The sequence below is a fragment of the Bombina bombina genome, chromosome 8 (genome assembly GCF_027579735.1).
Source record: "Bombina bombina isolate aBomBom1 chromosome 8, aBomBom1.pri, whole genome shotgun sequence".
In the NCBI taxonomy this organism is placed as follows: domain Eukaryota; kingdom Metazoa; phylum Chordata; class Amphibia; order Anura; family Bombinatoridae; genus Bombina; species Bombina bombina.
In genome coordinates this window covers 29,737,162-29,758,825 of record NC_069506.1, presented here as the reverse complement: position 1 = coordinate 29,758,825, position 21,664 = coordinate 29,737,162, and the positions used below count along the sequence as shown (strand labels likewise).

General features: G+C 38.4%; 1 protein-coding gene across 1 annotated transcript in view; it reads left to right on the top strand.

Moving 5' to 3' along the window:
• The window catches only part of ARHGEF19 (Rho guanine nucleotide exchange factor 19), a 109,644-nt gene extending 89,281 nt beyond the window's left edge, over positions 1 to 20,363 (top strand). The window contains exons 11-16 of the mRNA XM_053690255.1: positions 3,565 to 3,654; positions 10,961 to 11,124; positions 12,114 to 12,272; positions 13,487 to 13,566; positions 16,487 to 16,591; positions 19,429 to 20,363. Coding sequence (XP_053546230.1) covers positions 3,565 to 3,654; positions 10,961 to 11,124; positions 12,114 to 12,272; positions 13,487 to 13,566; positions 16,487 to 16,591; positions 19,429 to 19,586 — 756 coding nt within the window. The 3' untranslated portion in view covers positions 19,587 to 20,363. The remainder of the gene's footprint in view (positions 1 to 3,564; positions 3,655 to 10,960; positions 11,125 to 12,113; positions 12,273 to 13,486; positions 13,567 to 16,486; positions 16,592 to 19,428) is intronic.
• Positions 20,364 to 21,664: the final 1,301 nt, after the last annotated feature.

Below are 21,664 nucleotides of genomic sequence, written 5' to 3'. Positions count from 1 at the left end.
GTTTAAGGTAGCGGCTAGGGTTAGTACTAGGTTTAGGTTTAAGGTAGCAGCTAGGGTTAGTACTAAGTTTAGGTTTAAGGTAGCGGCTAGGGTAAGTACTAGGTTTAGGTTTAAGGTAGCAGCTAGGGTTAATACTAGGTTTAGGTTTAAGGTAGCGGCTAGGGTAAGTACTAGGTTTAGGTTTAAGGTAGCAGCTAGGGTAAGTACTAGGTTTAGGTTTAAGGTAGCAGCTAGGGTTAATACTAGGTTTAGGTTTAAGGTAGCGGCTAGGGTAAGTACTAGGTTTAGGTTTAAGGTAGCAGCTAGGGTTAGTACTAGGTTTAGGTTTAAGGTAGCTGCTAGGGTTAGTACTAGGTTTAGGTTTAAAGTAGCAGCTAGGGTTAGTACTAGGTTTAGGTTTAAGGTAGCGGCTAGGGTTAGTACTAGGTTTAGGTTTAAGGTAGCTGCTAGGGTTAGTACTAGGTTTAGGTTTAAGGTAGTGGCTAGGGTTAGTACTAGGTTTAGGTTTAAGGTAGCGTCTAGGGTTAGTACTAGGTTTAGGTTTAAAGTAGCTGTTAGGGTTAACACTAGGTTTAAGTTTAAGGTAGCGGCTAGGGTTAGTACTAGGTTTAGGTTTAAAGTAGCGGCTAGGGTTAGTACTAGGTTTAGGTTTAAGGTAGCGGCTAGGGTTAGTACTAGGTTTAGGTTTAAAGTAGCGGCTAGGGTTAGTACTAGGTTTAGGTTTAAAGTAGCGGCTAGGGTTAGTACTAGGTTTAGGTTTAAGGTAGCGGCTAGCGTTAGCATATGGAATTTGTTCATCACTAGGTTTGAGGCTGCTTTGCTATATAAACAAGTGTTCTGTTCTTAGACTTAAACAGGCATGTGCCCTTCCACCAATACCTTTGTAAGAGTTGTCTTTATCAACCAGTGAGTCTTGGATATGTCAGTATCAATTGTACAAGAACATGCATTTGCTATTAATAATCTTTAACAACTTTAAGTGATTTGTTTACATGGAAACATATATAACTGTTTAATTGCGCTTTGCCTACAATACAGTTAATAGCCAGTGAAGCTGTCAGCCAGACGCCAATACTACAGCAGTTATATAATTAGTAGATATTCAAAAATATTTCAGAGTACCTTTTAAATGGATGTGTTGTGTCCTTCTGACCCTGCATATAGGAAGGGCAAGTTCCATACTGTTTATAGATCCCCATTTAAATTCATCCGGCATCACACATTACAGTCGGGGTCACATGACACCATGTATCATTACAAAACATCAGAGACCAGCAGCAAACGTACATGCCTAAGGTGCTTCTGTCACTTTAAAGCAACAACATGTGTATATCATATCTGCTATTTATATCCATTATTCAACAAAGTACATACATATTCGTTACAAAATGCAGATATTCGTTTTTTGTAAACTAAAAGGAATACGAATGAATGCACCAGCAAAATGTAAACAAAACAAAAAAATACTGACATTTTTTTGTCAGTATTCATTCATTTTCTTTAAAGGGACAGTCTAGGCCAAAATAAACTTTCATGATTCAGATAGAGCATGTAATTTTAAACAATTTTCCAATTTACTTTTATCACCAATTTTACTTTGTTCTCTTGGTATTCTTAGTTGAAAGCTTAACCTAGGAGGTTCATATGCTAATTTCTTGAAGCCCACCTCTTTCAGATTGCATTTTAATAGTTTTTCACCACTAGAGGGTGTTAGTTCACGTATTTCATATAGATAACACTGTGCTCGTGCACGAGAAGTTATCTGGGAGCAGGCACTGATTGGCTAAACTGCAAGTCTGTCAAAAGAACTGAAAAAGGGGCAGTTTGCAGAGGCTTAGATACAAGATAATCACAGAGGTTAAAAGTATATTATTATAACTGTGTTGGTTATGCAAAACTGGGGAATGGGTAATAAAGGGATTATCTATCTTTTAAAACAATAAAAATTCTGGTGTAGACTGTCCCTTTAAATTACTTTTTAGGAGTGCAAAACGTACCCTAATACGTTCTAGTGAGCACGCTAACCAGATCCTCTTCTTGCCATAGTAACTTTAGTGCAGGTCCTGTTAGCTCGGCCGGGGCTCTGGCAAGAAGAGGGTTGGATTAGCGAGCTATCCAGAGTGCATTAGGGTAAGTATTGTAGCTACAGGGTAACTTTTCACCTGTAGCTTTGAAACATTTACATTTGTTTTAAACTAAACGAATACTGAATAGTGCAGCCAACGAATATTCAAGGAAACTCATTTCCCCCAATATTCAGAACAAAAATTTTGTCTGAAATGACATATTCTTGGCTGCGTTCTATCCCTTTAAAGGGTTAGAAAACCCAATTTTTTTCACAATTCAGATAGAGCATGTCATTTATTAATAACTTTCTAATTTAATTCTATTATAATCTTTTCTTCCTTCTCTTAGTATCTTTTGTTTGAAAGCAGAGTTGTAAGCTTAGGAGCCTGCACATTTCTGGGGCACTATATTGCAGCAGTTTTGCAAGAATGTTATCCATTTGCAAGATAACAGCACTATTTCCTGCCATGTAGTGCTCTAGACCAGTGATTTTTAACCTTTTTTTTTGCCGTGGCACACTTTTTTACATTAAAAAATCCTGTGGCACACCACCATCCCAAAATTTAAAAAAAATCACACATTGTAGCCTAATACAGCATATATATATATACACACACACACAAACACACACATACTGTATGTATTGTGCTGTTATGCCTCCTACAAACTACCCCTGCACTGGGAGTAAAAAACAAGCAAAGTTTAAAAAATATGTCACACTGTTGTCAGTCTGCCGTGGCACACCTGAGGATCTCTCATGGCACACTAGTGTGCCACGGCACACTGGTTGAAAAACACTGCTCTAGACGCCTACCTACTAGTACCTAAGTATCTCTTCAACACAGAATATAATGGGAACAAAACAAATTTGATAATAAAAGTAAATTGGAGATTTAGTAAAAATGGTATGCTCTGTCTGAATCACAAAATACATTTTTGGGTTTTATTCCCCTTTAAACAGCTTCAAAATGAAACTCTCAAGATAATCCATGAAAACCCTCTAAACAGTGATAACAGAAGGTGTTAATATTCGGACAGGTTTTTAATCATCCCATAAAATGATATGGAGCTGGCAGTGAGTCACAGATCTAGTGTGGGAACCCAGTAAGACTGTTAGTTTTATGGCTCTGTGGGTAGCTGTGTATATGTAAGGAGAGAATTTCTTAACAGAAGATATATTTAAACAAAAGCAAAGAGGATTGATACAGAGTATTGCTGTGAAATGTTTTGTGGTACGCAAGCAGCAAACTGATGAGGGTGAGTACGTCTTTTCCCAGACAAGTGAGAAGAAACATCTCAGTGTGAGCACATTCCAGCCAGTCGGTATTTGTTTTGCTGTGTGGTGCCCAGTTGGTACCTTATTGTGAAGACTGGTGCAGTGTCAGCCGGAGCCCAGATGTGCACAGGTCAGGGGATGGATATCTGTTTACATCATTCACTTGTTATTTGCGCAAAGAGTTTACTGAGGGACCCTCTAATTCTTTCCATCATTTACAGCTGGTGAAGGAATGCAACGCAAGTGTGCAGTCTATGAAACGAACCGAGGAACTTATACACCTAAACAACAAGATTCACTTTGAAAGTAAGGTGAGGATTTTCAGTGCAATTTAAACATGATATCTACACTAGTGGTGTGTGAATGTGTACAAATAAAATGATTAACGGCTGTTGTTTTATACCCGAAAAAAGCAATGAGCTGGTAATGAGGCTGAAGGGGTTTCCACTACTAACTCAAAATCATTATAATCTTAGACAGACTTCAAATATGGTTGGCAAACACAGTGGGACACTTTGAAAGTTTACTGCCCATAATTTTAATTGATTTTATTAATTGGTAGTTGGGTTTTTTACCTGGTGAGTTTTTTTTTTTTTGTTTTTTTGTTTTTTTTATATAATTTTTATTGAGGAATATTCAAAGGCATACAATAGTCATAAAAACAGGTTCTTGCATTGCATGTCACATACAGTAAGATTTAGTGTTACAAGAATGAGAAAACAAACACAGAAAATAAACGCAAATGTAACAATTTACATATCATGCAACCATAAGATACATTAAATGCCAAATATTGAAATGCCTTTTAAATAAAATCCTAGGCCGCTCTTGGACCATCACAAGCATTTAAGATAAAAGAAGGCATGTGCAAACAAAGAGACCACTTGTGGGTCTCGTTGGTAAACCTCAGTTTTTTATAATTTTATCTCTTACTAATATTAAACAAGAGACCAGCTATGGATCTCAACATTGAACCCAGTTTTTATAACATTTTGCAACAAGAAAACATAAGTACGTTGCGATAAATTCAAAATTAACCTTAGTAGCTGTGAATAATATAAAAAGAACTGTTTTGCAATCGAGCAATCCTGATAGACTAGGCGGGAAAAATAGACATAGTAATAGACAGCTATGCAGCGGGGTGTATTTATGAAGGGAATAGTTTGGGTTCGATATGGGTTAGAGAGGTTCAAATATATTCACATGTACATCTGATAATAGAAATAACACTATACTGGCTGCTATATCACGAGATTAACTAAACAGAAAGGAATTGTTAGCAGTAGGTGTGTTGATGAACTAAACCAAGCTAAAACCTCTTTGTATAACAAATACATTCTTATGCATATGTAATACGGTAATATATATATGAATGATACAAGAGATTCTGTAACCATAGGGGGATTGGGTGAGGTGCAGCATAGACAAGAAAAGCTGCATAGTTGTCCCTCTTAGTATAGAGGGTGCATTATTAGGGGGGGGGGGAGGTGGTAAGATAAATGTAATATATGCCAAAGGAGACTGTCACGGTGTAGGGCGTCACTTATATAATATTATTATGTTGAAGAGAAGAGTAAGTGAAACTGTATGGGAGATAGAGTACGTGTAGAGGTTATAGACTCACCTAGCTAGTATTATTGATCAGTCCTGCTGATCCAAATAAAGTAGGCAAAGCCAGTACATTGGTGAAGAGAGCAAATACTGAAAGAGTAAACGGGTTGCAGTAATTCTTCTGAATCTAGGGAGAGAAGGGCTTTACTAGGGATGCTGTACAGTTGACAATTGAATGGCCTATATGAACAAAAATATAAACATCATTATGCCTTGAGGGGATTAAAGTTACTGCATGATTAGAACACAGTGAAGGAGTTTTGTTCTGGGAGGTAGTCTCATAGGTTGCAGGAAGATAAGCTAAACACAGTGAGGAGAGGGAAGGGTGTGAAAATCATTCTGGTACACTAAGATGGTGCTTGGCATGGAGGGGATATGGTTGCATACATATAGTATTTTTGCTAATTTAATATAAAAGTGCAATTGCAGTGACATTGCTTTAATGGGAATACAAGATAGGGGCAAAAATCAGCCTTTATGGCAATAATATATCTTAGCTACACCGTTAGTTGGGCATGGGCCCTATACCCAATAACAGGTTATCGTATCACATTTAGATGCCCCCTTCTCTAGTATACAGTAGAGAGGCAACTGTCAGTTTCCAACATGTCAGAACACCAAAAAACTTATATGAGCATGAAAAAAAAGAAGTAAGCATACTCAGGATAGTGAAGTGAAAGGCAATACGTATGTAGGTGGAGATATACCACACAACAGCAACAAACAGTCTAGAACATGTGCATAACTGTAAAAGGGTGAGATGTAGAGCACACAATTATTGTATATCTATAAAACCATTAGGCACTCTATGATATAAGACTAGGTTAATATGCATAAGTCAGATATTATCAGCAAACTAGCTTGCATGCGAAATAGGTAGAGATAAGATAGGGTAGTTGTCTGTGTCTGAAACACTGCCTATAATCCAATAGTACATCTACAAATATTTTGCTTATGAAGGAGAAATATACACACATTAATATTACTCATAATTAGCATTGAAAGCACAGAAATGTCGGTCTAACAGACCAATATAGTGATAGGGTTACAGTATATTCAAAATCAGCAAACACATATGCCCGCAATTAAGTGCACAATATCAAGTAGAACAGTCATGTTAGGGAGAGAGTTAACCCCTTGAAAGCAGTGTGGAGTACTAAAGTCCTATGTATCCATAACAGTTGTGGGGAGTAATGAGAGCAAACTTAGGATCGGCAAACACCCGTGCCCAAGAATAAATGTAGGTAATGTCTCCAACACCCAGGAAAGTTTCACAGGGTATACACAGAGTGACAAGAACTATTTAAAGAGCAACGAACATCCGTCCATCCAAGAGCAATTAGCCCTTAACTATATACTTGTCGTGTTGCAGCAGTATCTCTCCACGTGTAGGCTGTATCCAACGTTAAAACATGCAACGGAGAGCATTGCTGTATAGTCAAGAAAGCCACTGTGGAAACATTAGCAGCTTAGTAATACGGGTGGTTTTCCTAGCCAACTCCTACCTTAAAAACTTGCACTGAGAGTTTCAGGAGCCATGAGATGGTGAAACGACCCATGTCTTGCATCCCAGACAGGAGCCAACAGGTTAGGTGGCAAACAATGGTCACGCTCAAGCCTTGTGCCCAGATCGGCCCCACAACATATTGGGAAGTGTCAACAGTGGTTCACCTGAGCCGCTATGAAACACATCTGAATGAGAGTTCTGCTGTTTAGTAGTGAGGCGCAACTCCTCACTGGCTTCCCGCCTCACAAAGCTCTCTTCATTACGAAGTAATGAGGAATATCCTGGCGGTGAGATTAAAGATGGCGGCCGGCCCGGGCTCGTTGTAACCTCTTCTTTTTGATCCTCGACGGCAGTCAGGGCGATAGGAGCAGAAGTGTGAGCCGCAAGGGGTTTAAAAGCCTCGATCACCGCATCCAAAAGAGCGTTGTTGTGGCGGTCTAGCAGGTCTTTTAATTGAGACAGAAAAAGCGCGGCCATGAGTAACTGCACTCGATAGTACAATAAAAGGCAGAAAGCGGGGATATCAAAAATCCAAGTGGTTAGCACTGCCAAGGACCCTCAGCAGCAATCACAAGATACTTCTCAACATGCACCTCTAAGGAAAAGCCAAAAATAAATAAAATGAGATAGATATCTGTGCAAGATTATTGTAGATAGTGGGAGCTCTTGATATGTGCGTCTAACTCCGATGGCGGTTGACTCCGCCCCCCTACCTGGTGAGTTTTTAATGTCTCAGTTTGGCTTAAAGGTAATTAGAATGATTTATTATAATTTACTATGTTTAATCCCTAAAAAGCAGGGGGGGTATTTTGGCCTAGGCAAACAAGGCACTTGCCTAGTGCAGCAGATTTTAGGGGGGCAGCACAGTTTCACTACACACACACACAGTCACTACACACACACACACAGTCACTACACACACACACTGCACTACACACACACACTGCACTACACACAGTCACTACACACACACACACTGCACTACACACACGGCACTACACACAGTCACTACACACACACACTGCACTACACCCAGTCACTACACACACACACTGCACTACACACAGTCACTACACACACACACTGCACTACACACCCACACTGCACTACACCCAGTTACTACACACACACACACACACACACTGCACTACACACAGTCACTACACACACACACTGCACTACACACTGCACTACACCCAGTCACTACACACACACACTGCACTACACACAGTCACTACACATACACACTGCACTACACACAGTAACTACACACACACACACTGCACTACACACAGTCACTACACACACACACACTGCCCTACACACAGTCACTATACACACACACTGCACTACACACAGTAACTACACACACACTTTACTACACACACACAGTCACTACACACACACACTGCGCTACACACACACACCATAAAAACAAACACATACTCATCATATATACACACATGCCCACTAGAATATTTACTTTGGAAATGCCATTAAAAAAGGTCACGTTGCACCATCACCAAAAAAAAAAATATGGCTATACAAGGCTTAAAACCCGGGGGCAGCATCATTTTAAGTGGCTAGGGCAGCACACAACTTAAATACGCCAATGCTACAAAGTGTTATATACACAGTCAAAGTTGTGTTCTGGTGCCACTAAAGATGAGGATTCAGCTAATGAGCAAATTATAAGCAGGCATACATGCGTATGCTTTAATCACAGGTTGAATCTGGAGCAGAAAGCGGGTGTTTCAGAAGTACAACTTTAACTATGTTTGTAACATGTTAAAGTAAAGCAGTTTATTTATGTATATACTACAATTTCCTTTTAAGTTTGCTCTTATCTGTTTTCTTTATTTAATAAACATTGTTAAAAAAATGTTTCACTATCTTTTCAAGATCCATAGACTAACATAAGAATATTTGAGAGTGGATAGTCTTCCCTTTAGTACCCGATGATCAAAGGATTACTGCATCTGATGCGATATATTCATTTCCATCTTGCAAAATTTACACTAGCTGAAGTGTTCTAAAAAAGTGGTCTTTCCCTCACCATACAATTTGGCAAAGTTGTTGCTATAGGAAAGTATAGGTCTGACTATTTTAGAACATTCCAAAATCTTTGCTAATGATTGACAATCTCAGCAACATGGAGGTGCATATTTTCAGTCCGTGTTTACATAACACATAATGTGAGTTTCTTAAATCTAAAACTAAATTATGTTTTTTGTTATATGTCAAATAATCTACGTGCAAACTTATTTTTACAGTAAGACGTATATTTTTCCTAAAAGTGCTCATCTCGCCTGTGAAAGAGTAGTGAGATGAATGCGTGAAAATGTTCACTTAAGCTTACGTGTATTGTTCAGAACAATAGAACATACCTGCAAAGTTTCCTCATTGTTATACACATTATGCCCATGAAATGTCCACGGAACGCCTATATCTTCGCTAGGTAGTGCGATGACCACTGGTAATTTAAAAAAAACAAACAAACAAAAAAACCAAGCACATTAATAATAAATCTATTTGAGCTGGGGTATTATGTATATACTGTGCATGTGTATATGGTGTGTTATTTATGTGGAAGGTGAACAGTATGTGATATTAATATCTTGTAGAAGAAAGTGGCTGTAACTTTTCCCGTTTACAATAGAGGGCTTTGCATAGTTCACGCACTGTAAATCTGTTTTTTTTTAAAAATGGCGAGATTTCCAACATTGCAACTACTGAGTCACTGCAATTGCACCATACTGTATGTTCTCACTGTACAGAATGGGTTTATGTGAAGAATCCTGTTCTCACTGTACTGTTCATCTTGTTTTTAGACAACAAACACTTTAAATGAAATAACGTTTTTTTTTGTTTTTTCTTCAATAAACAGTCATTTAAAATTTATAATAATTTTATTATAACAATTCTACAGTATAATACATACAAATAACACAACATATACAAGTTTAACTATTGTTTTGGAACTAAACGGGTTAAGTTCACACATGTAAATTGTTATTGTCAATACACACTGTAAAAAGGGATCGTTTACACTAACCTTCGCTTCGCTGCACATGTTGAGGCTGCGGTATGGAACATTCCGCAAATGGAAGAAAACCCTTGTATCACACAGTGAAGTGTACTAAAATGTTTCTTCAAACAATGATTCAATCACTTTAGAACATTTCACGTGCACTTTCGATTTGCGCTGTGGATATATTATGACAAGCTTTTGTTTATTGGGGTCCTTAGTGCCTGATGATAAAAAAATTTGCTGGCATTGAGAAAAATCGCACAAATTTTTGGGGCACTTTTTTTCTGAGCATTACATTGTAATATATATATGTGTGTCACATCCAGAACTCTACAAAGCTAGATAAACAAACCTGAAGCTAAAATTTGCCTTTCTAAAAATCTTTGAAGAACCGTACAGATAAGACTTCTTAGATAATCTTGCCAGAGCAGAGATCTTGAGATTACTAGTCCTCTAGTTAATTGATAGGAATTGGTGAGACTAAATAGAGTGGTTCATTTCTTGTGAATTAAGAGGAATTGATGAGGCTGGATAGATTGGTACATTCTTAGTGAATTTATAGGAATTGGTGAGACTTAATAGGTTGGTTCATTCTTTGTGAATTAAGAGGAATTGATGAGGCTGGATAGATTGGTACAGTCTTGGTGAATTGATAGGAATTGGTGAGACTAGATAGATTTGTTCATTTCTTATGAATTAAGAGGAATTGATGAGGCTGGATAGATTGGTAAAGTTTGAATAAATTTATAAGAATTGGTGAGACGTGATAGGTTGGTTAATTATTTGTGAATTAAGAGGAATTGATGAAGCTGGATAGATTGGTAGTGTCTTAGTGAATTGATAGAAATTGGTGAGACTAGATAGGTTGGTTCATTCTTAGTGAATTAAGAGGAATTAATGAGGCTGGATAGATTGGTACAGTTTTAGTGAATTGATAGTGAGATTAAATAGGTTGGTTCATTCTTAGTGAATTAAGAGGAATTAATGAGGCTGGATAGATTGGTACAGTTTTAGTGAATTGATAGTGAGATTAGATAGGTTGGTTCATTCTTAGTGAATTAAGAGGAATTGATGAGACTGGATAGATTGGTACAGTCTTAGTGAATTGATAGAAATTGGTGAGACTAGATAGGTTGGTTCATTCTTAGTGAATTAAGAGGAATTAATGAGGCTGGATAGATTGGTACAGTTTTAGTGAATTGATAGTGAGATTGGATAGGTTGGTTCATTCTTAGTGAATTAAGAGGAATTAATGAGGCTGGATAGATTGGTACAGTCTTAGTGAATTGATAGTGAGATTAGATAGGTTGGTTCATTCTTAGTGAATTAAGAGGAATTAATGAGGCTGGATAGATTATTACATTCTTAGTGAATTGATAGGAATTAATGAGACAGGATAGGCCAGTTCAGTTTGAGTAGATTGAGAGGGGCTTGCACTAAATGTTTTTTTTGTTTCTCTTCCTTACAGATTTTCCCTCTGATCTCACAGTCCCGTTGGCTGGTGAAGCATGGCGAGCTGGTGGAACTTGATATGCAGATCCCAAACACAGCAGGTTCCAGGTTCAAGCTCAGCCCCAAACCTGTCTATCTGCACCTGTTCAATGACTGCCTCTTATTGTCCCGGAGAAAAGAGTGAGTGTCCAAAAGGGAGAAGGGCCAGAGACTTACATCACACTGCAAGGAACAGAATGTTAGGCTGTATGGTGCCGCCCTATAAGAAAGATGATGTTTATTATAATTGCAAAGAATTTATATTTTATCAGTAATCAATTTATTACACGATCATTTAAGTCAAGTAGTCTTATGTGTTTTGCAATTTGCAAATATTTTCTCTTTGATAATAATATTAAACAGTAATGATATATAGCTGTTCTGTTTCCTGATTGGCTGGATAAAATGTATACATTTTGTGCACTTAGAGAGGGAGGAGACCTAGCAGTATAACAAAATAAATCTTTTTCTAAACTTGACATTACTATATGCAAAAAAAAAGATATTATTTATAATTGTTTATGTAAAGGATACTATTAAAAAATATACTTAAATAATTAGATAACGCTCTGGGCATTCCTCTTACAAAACCCATATACAGATGTATTACAGCCCATAAATGCATTTCTATTATCAAATGTTACTTATCTTTTGGTACCTTTTGTTGAATCTTTTCAGTGGGGCATACCTAGGTAGGTTTATGAGTGTCTATGTGTTTTGAGAACTGTATGGCACAAGTGTTTGCAACGTTATACATATAGTTCTAAAGGCACATGCACGCTCCTAAGCCTACCATAGTATGCTCTCATGAAAGGAAACTAAGGTTTGACGAGAGATACTTTTGACAAAAAAAGTAAATTGTCTGAATCACAAAGTTGAATTTTGATTCCCATGTCCTTTTAACCCTATCACACCCTGCCCCAAACTCTAGTCATTAAAATCCTTGATTCTGGTTCTTTGCAAAATATTATAAATGCACATAACAATTTGCTCCATTTTGGTGAGTACTTTGGAACAAATTTGATTTTATTTTACATTTTTTTCTTGTTTTCCCTTTTTATCCTCTATTGTTTATTTCTTTGCTCATGGTTTTTGTTTTCTCTTCCTTTTGCGTCACGTCGCCCCCTCAGACTGGGCAGATTCGCTGTATTTGCTCACGCCCAGATGTGCGATCTGAAGGTGACGGATCTTAGCTGGAAACTGCAGGATGTGCCGGGTGAAGTGTTCCATGTTCAGCTGTGCCACGAACAGAGACCCAAGCATCAGATCCTGCTGAGGGCGCAGAGCGAGTAAGCACATGGAACCGTAGGGGAGTGGGGGACCCTACACTGATGGAAGACAGTGCAGAGATTAGGATGATATCAGTTACATCAGGGCCTGAGTATGGATGAGCAGTCAAAATGTATTATCTGTGCCTGGGACCACCAATCATATTTGATTATGATATATATGATTTTTATGGTAATTTCAATGCAGGTCTGTCCTTTACAAATAGACCAGACATCAGGAAATTTCTCTCAATGAGATACACAACTGGCTGCTCTGTTGGTTGTCTCATCCCATGGAACAGGCTACTAAAACCAATGGTTCTTATTCATTTTAGTTCTGACCTGTTATGTTCTTTAAAAATCCTACAACAACCCTTATTTATTTATACACCCCAGGCAGGGGCAGCTCCCGCTAAATGGAACCTGTGTGAAATCCCTAACTGGCACCTGATTGGGCCTTCCCTGAACAAGGATTTTAAATCTTTTGTGCCAGAAACACACATAACTCTAAATTGTAGCCCCCTTGCCAGAACCACACATGGAACAAAGATTTAACATGTTTCCCAGTAACACACAGAGCTATGACTTTACACCCACCTTTGGCTGCCAGTAGTTAATTTAGCTGTCATTTAACATGTTCAGGCATCAGCACATATAGAGCTATGACTTTTCACCCACCCCCTTTAATGCCAGTAACACACATACGGCAATAACTTAACTTCTTTATTCCAATAACATTGGGGTGAGATTGTCTGTAGGTAATAGTACTTATCTGTTTGTTCTTCATTCTTCATGTTATTCCATACACAGCTGTTACCATTGTCCTTTCCTATTGAAGATAACTTTTAGCAGACAGCGGTGACTCTTCCCAATGCTTGAAAATACATCTTGTGTGCAGTGTTATTTCTGTCTAGGAGTAGCCATATTTTGAACGAAAGGCATTCTTTGTACTCAGTATTGTGCCCCCTTAGCATGACACCCCTAAGCACAGGTAAAACACACCCCTGAATGCCAGCAGTGCCTCAAGGGATACATTTTATAAAGCGATCCAAGAATGAAAATATTGTGAACTCAGAAGTACATATAGCCTGGATATTACATCTTGTGTGCCATTAAAACCCCTTCAGGATTAAGAGAGTTTATGCTTGAAATTGCTATAGCTGAAAAGCACTGTACTAATGAATGTTACTTACCATTACGTGATATAAAATCCTTTTTATTTCTTATCTACGCAGGAGTCAGAAGCAGCGCTGGATCTCAGCCATGTGCCCTTCAAACCCACAGTATGACCTTGAGTATCTGACTGAATGCGAAGGTGGGTTCTGTTCTGCTAACAAATGTTAGAAATCAAGTTGTAACACAAAATAAGGAAGGTGTAAGTTCTAATTAGTATACATTAGGGCTTATTTTCAGACTCTCAGCATGAAATGATTCACTTTGGATGCAATAAGCACTTGTAATAAGCACTTTCTGATACAAAGCAATTTCAACTATAATATATATATATATACTAGGCGATAAGGCAGTCTATTTATTATTAAAAAAAACTACAAACCCCAAAGCTAAAATTACACAAAATAAAAAAATGTAAAATTAGAGAGAAAAAATAAACAAAGCTATCCAAAATAAAAAATGTAAACCTAAACTAATACCCCTATAAATCATTTCCCCAAAAAATAAACCCCCCCCCCCCTAATCTAATACTAAAGTACCAATAGCCCTTAAAAGGGCTTTTGTAGGGGGCTTTTGTAGGGCATTGCCCTACGTTAAGCAGCTCTTTTACCTAAACAAATTACCAATTACCCCCTAACAGTAAAACCCCCCACCCACCAAAACCCCAAAATAAAAACAATTAACACTAAAAAAAAATAAAGTACCCATTTCTCCTAAAGGGACATTTGTATGGGCATTGCCCTTCAAAGGGCATTCAGCTCTTTTACTGACCTTAAAAGGGCAATCAGCTCTTTTCCAGGCCAAAAAACCCTAATCTAAAAAAAAAAGCCTAATCTAAAAAAAAAAAGCCTAAAACTAAGCCCCAAATAGGTACTCACCGTTCCTGAAGTCCGGCAGAAAAGGTCTTCTTCCAGGCTGCTCCATCATTTTCTATCTTCATCTGGAACGAAGGCAGCTCGGAGCGGTGGTGCAGAGCTGTCTTCCCCGATGCGTGGATCCTCAGCAGCAGTCCTCAATGGTGGCGGTCCTCGGCAGCGTGGAGGCTCCTTTTCACCTGATAACCGTCGTACACTGAAGATTGAATGCAAGGTACCGCATTCAATTTGGTGTACTTTGCATTCCTATTGGGTGAAATTTTGAAATCAGCCAATAGGATTAGAGCTACTGAAATCCTATTGGCTGTTCAAATCAGCCTATAAGATTTCAGTAGCAATAAATATGGGGTACCTTGCATTTAATCTTCAGTGTGCGGCGGACAATTGCATAAAGAGGAGCTCCACGCCTCTTTGGTCTGCCGCTGCTGAAGACTGCCGCTGAAGACCGCAGATGAGAACCGCTGCTGAGGATCCGTGCATTGGGGAAGCCAGCTCCACACCTCTGCTCTGCGCTGCCTTCGCTCCGGATGAAGATAGAAGTTGATGGAGCCGCCTGGAAAAAGACCTTCACCAGGCTTCAGGAACCGTGAGTACCTATTTGGGGTTAGACTTAGGGTTTTTTGGGCGGTTTAGGAGTTAATAGGTTAATTAGGTTAATTGCGATGTGGGGGTTGGGCGGTTTAGGGCTTAATTAGGTTTATTGCAATGTGGGTGTTTAGGGGTTAATAGAATAATTAGTTAGTTGGCGTTGTAAGGTTTGACGGTTTAGGGGTAATATTGTCATTTATTTAGTTGGCGTTGTGGGGGTTTGGCTGTGTAAGGGTTAGGTAGTTTGTTGTGGGAGTTTAGGGATTTAAGGGTTAGTTTTTTTTTTGTTAATACTAAGTACGGGCGGTTATGTTTATTTTTTTTCTTAATACTTTGTGTGGGTGGTTAGTTTTTTTTTAATACTTTGTGCAAGCGATTAGTTTTATTTTTTTTATGCTTCGTGCGGGCGGTTAGTTTTTTTTCCTAATGCTTTGTGCAGGCGTTTTTTTTTTAATTTCTTGCCGGCGGGCTTCGCTGCATCCAGGTGGATTCTTTTGGCTGCGCGCGCAGCCAACATTCTTTTGGCTGCCTTGCGCATGCAACATTCCTTTGAGGATGTGTGTGCAACTGGCGACGGACGAGTTACAAGCGCGATTATAGTATAGATATATATATAAAATCATACAGTATATATATATATATATATATATATATATATACAGTTACATATATAATCATATAGTGTATACACATATCATACTGTGTGTATATACAGATCTGATTGGATTCATTACTTATGGTGTTTTATATATATATATATATATATATATATATAATTATATATATATATATATCCAGAAAATAATACATTCTCACAAACGAACTCCAACTGCCAGGGTGCTGTATACTTTACTTACATATCCAAAATAAGCACTTATTTTGGATATGTATGTATATATATATTTAGATTTAGTACATACAATTTTTTTTAACAACATTCCAATATATTTCTATTATTTAATGTGCTTCATTTTCTTTGAATCCTTTGCTGAAAACAATACCTAGGTATGTTTAGGAGCAGCAATGCACTACTAGGATCTAGCTGCTGATTGGTGGCTGCATATATATGCCTCATGTCATTGGCTTGCCTGATATGTTCAGCTAGCTCCCAGTAATGCATTGCTGCTTTTTCAACACAGGATACAAACATAATGAAGCAAATTTAATAATAGAAGTAAATTGGGAAGTAGTTTAAAATTGTATTCTCTATCTGAATAATGGGGGGGGGGAGAGTTTTGTGTCCCTTTAACCTCTTAAGTCATCTGAATTGCTGACTACAGCATAGCATTTATAATGTCAAATTTCTCTTGTCAAAATGTCAAAACTAAAGCTTGATGACACACAGGGATGGATCATTTTAGCCTCATGGATACTATTAACAAATAGCATAATATTAAAGAAATGTGCATATGTATCAGAAAAAGGCAGACAAGTTAAAATGCAATTTAGAAAAAAAGTTAGTACCGTGTACAAAAACTCATAACACTAAACAAGACAGCTTCACTATAATAAGTGCTGTAGGTTCCTCTGTCAGATCACAGGACAAAGAGTCAGGCTGCAAGTCAGGTTTCATTCTCTTCATTTTACTGCTCATTTCAGATATCCCGCAGGTTCAGGGCATTAAGGCATACACCGCTCAAGAGCACGATGAGTTGTCTTTGGAGAAAGCGGATATCCTGGGACTTACAGCCAAGACCAGTGATGGTAAGAGAAAGCATGCTCTCTCCTGACGCTCAACTAAACCAAGAGACAGACCTGGCCTGAAGAGCGAGATCCCCTAACAACAGCTATTTATCTGTGAGCCTGTATAGTGCATCAACACGCCAAGCCACGCTTTTCATCTACCTATAGCTAGAGAGACATTGTAATATAAAATGTTATTCTACTTACTAAATTGTATTACATTGTTTACAAATAGCTGCTTTTGCATTTTGAAACTGAGACCAAAAAGCAGCAGAAATCAACCTCCTAATGTGGGGTTAGGGAGAGCCCAGTCCATTTGAAAGGGTATTTCTGCAGCAACTTAGAATACAATGAAATCTTCACAGCTATTAGCCTAAGTACATTGGCCCTTTAATGTAAAAGGACAGGAAACCCCAACAATTTAATTCCCAATTTGGATAGAACATACAATTTTAAACAACTTTCAAATGTACTTTTATGATCAAATATTCTCTATTCTCTTGCTATCATTTGCTGAAGGAACAGCATTGCAGTACTGGCAGCTGAACACATCTAGTTAGCCAATCACAAGATACAAATGTGTGCAGGCAACAATCAGCAGCAGCTCCCATGTGCATATTCATTTTCAACAATAGATACCAAGAGAAGAAGAAAGCATATTTGAACATAGAAGTGTCTTAAAATTACATGTTCTATCTGATTCTTGAAAAGTTTAATTTTGACTTTCCTACCCCTTTAAATAGGATATGTAAACTGATAAAGGTATTGATAATAGAGATATCATCAAGGGTGGCCTGAACTATCGGGTGATTTGTCACTGGGGGAAGTCAGATGGGCCTCTACCGCTTGTCCAACTCCTTTGTTTGAAATAGAAACACAAGTATCTAAATTTTATCAGATGTAAATGCAGATACACTGCTATTGCCCTTAACCAGGGGCCCCAAGGATTATTAGTCTGCCCCTGAACTATAGACATATTAACAGGGGCGGACTGACCTATCAGGTCATGGGTGACTGGGGGATCACATGCGCCTACTGCCTATCCGACATCTTGTTTTTAAATAAAAAAGCAAGTTTCAGGTGAGGGGTCACTTGTCCCTCTACATAAGCAGCATTGGTGGAGAGATAAGGGCTCTGTGAGGTCCCCTCCCCCTCGGGGTAATCACATACATCTTACACGACTATTCAACCCCTCTTGTTAAAGAGTGGATTACTTTAAGAGCCCCTGTTTCCACCCTAAAACACAAAGGGGAATGATACCCCAGTTAGGAAAGGGAGAATCCCCCAAAAAGGAAGCACTATCCTCTACAGACAGCATACAACACACATAAACACAATATTCATCAGATGAAATAGGGGGGTACCAATTTTCAAATAAGGAGTCTCATGCCTCTTTAGACAGCAGATGACTTCCATTGAAATAGCAATCATCTGTATACTTGGTGCCTTTTACAGTGCTCTAGCAGTAAAAGAGGCCCTAGAACCCCAAAATAAGCAATTCGGCATGTGACCCCTCTTTTGGACAAGAAGAGGCCCCTCTTTCAAAGAAGAGGTCACATGTCCAGCAGATCTCCATGGCAACCAGGCCTGCCCTTTGAGGGGCAACCGCCCTGGGTCCTGCACTTTGGGAGCCTCTGCAATGTCAGGGTAGAGGTTATGAGAAGGTCTAATGTACTGTACATCCTTTATTTAGTGTATGAAGAGGGGAATAAGGGCACTGTGCTGAGGTGGCCCACAAATGTGTCTTACCCAGGGCCCTACAAGTACTAAGGGTGGCTCTGAAGGCAACAGTTATCACCTGACAGAACCATGGGTTTATGGAAGCACATCAGGGATGGGGTTGTTCCCCACAATATACAGACAAACGTAAGACTCTTTGTATCAGCAAAGCTGCTCTTTTCAAAAATCCTGTCTGTCCGGTTGTTAGCTGATTGTATAACAATGACAAATACCTGGGGTGTTCTGACCCTTTTTAAGAGGCCTTTATTACCCCCTCACACTAGAAATATATCAGAAGACTCTTCATTTGAAAGATTGAGATCTCGCAGTTCAAATAAGGGGTTTCATATCCTTCTAGCTATTAAAGGGACACTAAATACATGTCATGCACCAACCCTCTAATCAAAGATGCTGCCATTATGGAACCTAGGTTACACTGCAGGTATCTGAATGAGAGTTGCTGCACACGTGCAAACAAGTCAGCACTGGAATCTAGTGAAAGATACATTTAGCCACCAATCAGCAGGCTCTACCCACGGGCTGAACCAAAAACGGTCCAGCTCCTAAACTTACATTCCTGCTTTTTTAAATAAAGATAGCAAGAGAACCAAGAAAAATGTATAAAATGAGTAAATCAGAAATTTGCTTAAAATTGCATGTTCTATTTGAAAAAAATTGGGTTTTGTGTCCCTTTAAAGGGGCAGAACATTGGCACCAGCAAGCTTGGGTGTCAGGAAAATAAAATAATACAGAACAAATAAAAAAGTAATCGTTCCTACACTCTTGTACCCAGAAACTGCGCACTAGAAGAATGTTTACAGCTCGATAGACTGAGCAGACGGGCCGGATCCTCTCACTAGAACAAAACTCAGCTGATCTTCCCTTAGGGTTTTATTTAGTGCAGCACTTGGCTACCTTGTACAAGGGGTTAAACATTGTGGATGAACATAATTGGTCCAAGGCAGAAACTGTTACAGACGTGACACGTCCAGAAATCGTTTGAAACATTTGCCACTAGCACAAATAAGCATTAAATTGAGTTACATTTTGATACCCGCCCCCAGGTGTTGCTTAGGGCTTGAATATTTTTTTACTTTTTTTGAGTGTTTTTTTACATTTCTCTTTTCTTTCTTTTTCAGGATGGATGGAAGGTATTCGATTATCAGATGGAGAGAGGGGCTGGGTACCTGCAACACATGTGGAGGAGATAACGAGTAAAAATGCCCGACTGAGGAACCTGAGAGAGAACAAACGCATCAAACATGCCACCAGCAAACTGGAAACTGTGCCACCCTAAGATGTGCCTTTTATTTAACGTATCTCTGTGAATAATGGTTTACACATTTCACTCGGTCCCTTATTTCACAGGATGATGACCTAACATGCGTACTGTAATTCTCATTTTATTTGTAAATACTCGTAGAGAAGCAGCCAGTGGTTTATGAAGCCCCCCATCACTACATCGCTCGCTAACGACTGCTGCCTATCATTTTCCTGTTACATGAACTTTAAAAAAAAAAAATGCTGATTGGTTGTAAATTCTTAAACAGGCATACAACAGAATGACATTTTTATTGCGGGAAGATGAGTCTGGTATTTCAGGATCTCTCTAACTCACATAAAAATAGAAATGTGGTATTGGAGGTCTGATAAAACTTGTTTGACGTTCATAGCATGCGGGTTAATTCCTACACAACACAAGCGTAACTACTTACCTTGGATATTAACCCCTTGCTTGCCAGAGAGAGCTGCAACTTCTTGTCTGGGCCTGGGTTTATGACAGCTGGATTTTCCAAGTAAATACTGGATACTAAACCACACTGCGTCTTTCTGTAGATTTCTTCCCTTGTATAGCACCAAGCACCCCAAAAAAAATAGCTGGAAACCCTCAAGCACATTGTAAGCTCTCCAGAAGACATAGACACTTTGTTTATAAATCACTAGTATGTTTTCTAAACTATACTGGACAAAAATTGTGAGATCACATTGGTCACTCTTGTAGTTATGTCAAGTCAGTCAATTACTCTGTAAATATTTTTAAATTGTGTAATTAAATTTTATTCTGATCAGTTGATCTCGTTGTCTTATTTATTTCTAAACAAATTTTCTATTTTTTGTGGCATGAAAGTCATTAAAATGTGCAATTAAAGGGACAGTATAGACAAATGTTCATATAACTGCATGTAATAACACTACTATAAAGAATAAGATGCACAGATACTGATATAAAAATCCAGTATAAAACTGTTTAAAAACTTACTTAGAAGCTCTCAGTTTAGCTCTGTTAAAAAGGTAGCAGGAACACCCACTGCAAGTGGGAGATAGCAGACACCCCCTTCCTCTGCATATGAAAAGACCCTTTACATTAACAGGAGCGAGCAGGAGTCTGTAAACGCGCGTATACATCTGATACTATGGGGCTTGGTTAGGAGTCTGAAAATCATTACAATGTTATGAAAAAATAAGTAAAACTATACATTGTTATAAAAACACCCCTAGATGGGCTATATAAATGGATCATCTACAAAACATTTATGCAAAGAAAAATCTAGTGTATGATGTCCCTTTAATGTCAAATCTAGAGATAAAAGAATATCCCTTTATCTTTTATTTTATTTCATTTGATATCTAAATTCATTGTAAGGGACCTGGGCTTGTGGAAGTCAACAGTATGCTTGGACCATAAAGTACAAAGTGTGTTAGAATAGGTTGTTTTAGGCGTGTATTTTAACATATTATATTATTAACATGTTATATTGACTTTGAGTGCAAACGTCCGGGAGCTGATAGATACGCCTGACGTAAAGTATCTGTGTTAACGAATGTGCAGTGCTACAGAATATGACATCACTTTACAAATAAATGATAATAATAATAAGAAAAATAATGTGTACATTGTGCTGATTTTGCCATTAAAATTGCTAAAGACCCAGCATAATATCACCATTGTATGTCCCTTTAACTCTCTCTTATATTGACCATCTTCCAATTACAAAATTGTATGCCTTCCTATAGAGCAGTGAGGGCGAAGCTTGGCACTCCAGATGTTTCAGAACTACATTTCCCATGATTCTCGACAGGACTTAAAGTGACGGTTAAGTTTTAACATTTGCAAGACATCAATGCAAAGTTAATCGCTAGGTTTTTTTCTTCAAATTTTTGTTTTATCTGTATTTTTTCTATAACTCTTACTACCTACCGTTGCAATGTTCTCCTCCTCCCTCACACTACTTCCTACTCTCCTTAGGTTTGACATATAGAGCGGTCCCACCCGCTTTCTATGTCTGCCTAAAGCGCGTTCACAAGGCTCCGCGAAACCGCGCATGCGCCAATCTGTGATTTCACTATCTTGTGCGCACGCGCTAATCTGCAAAG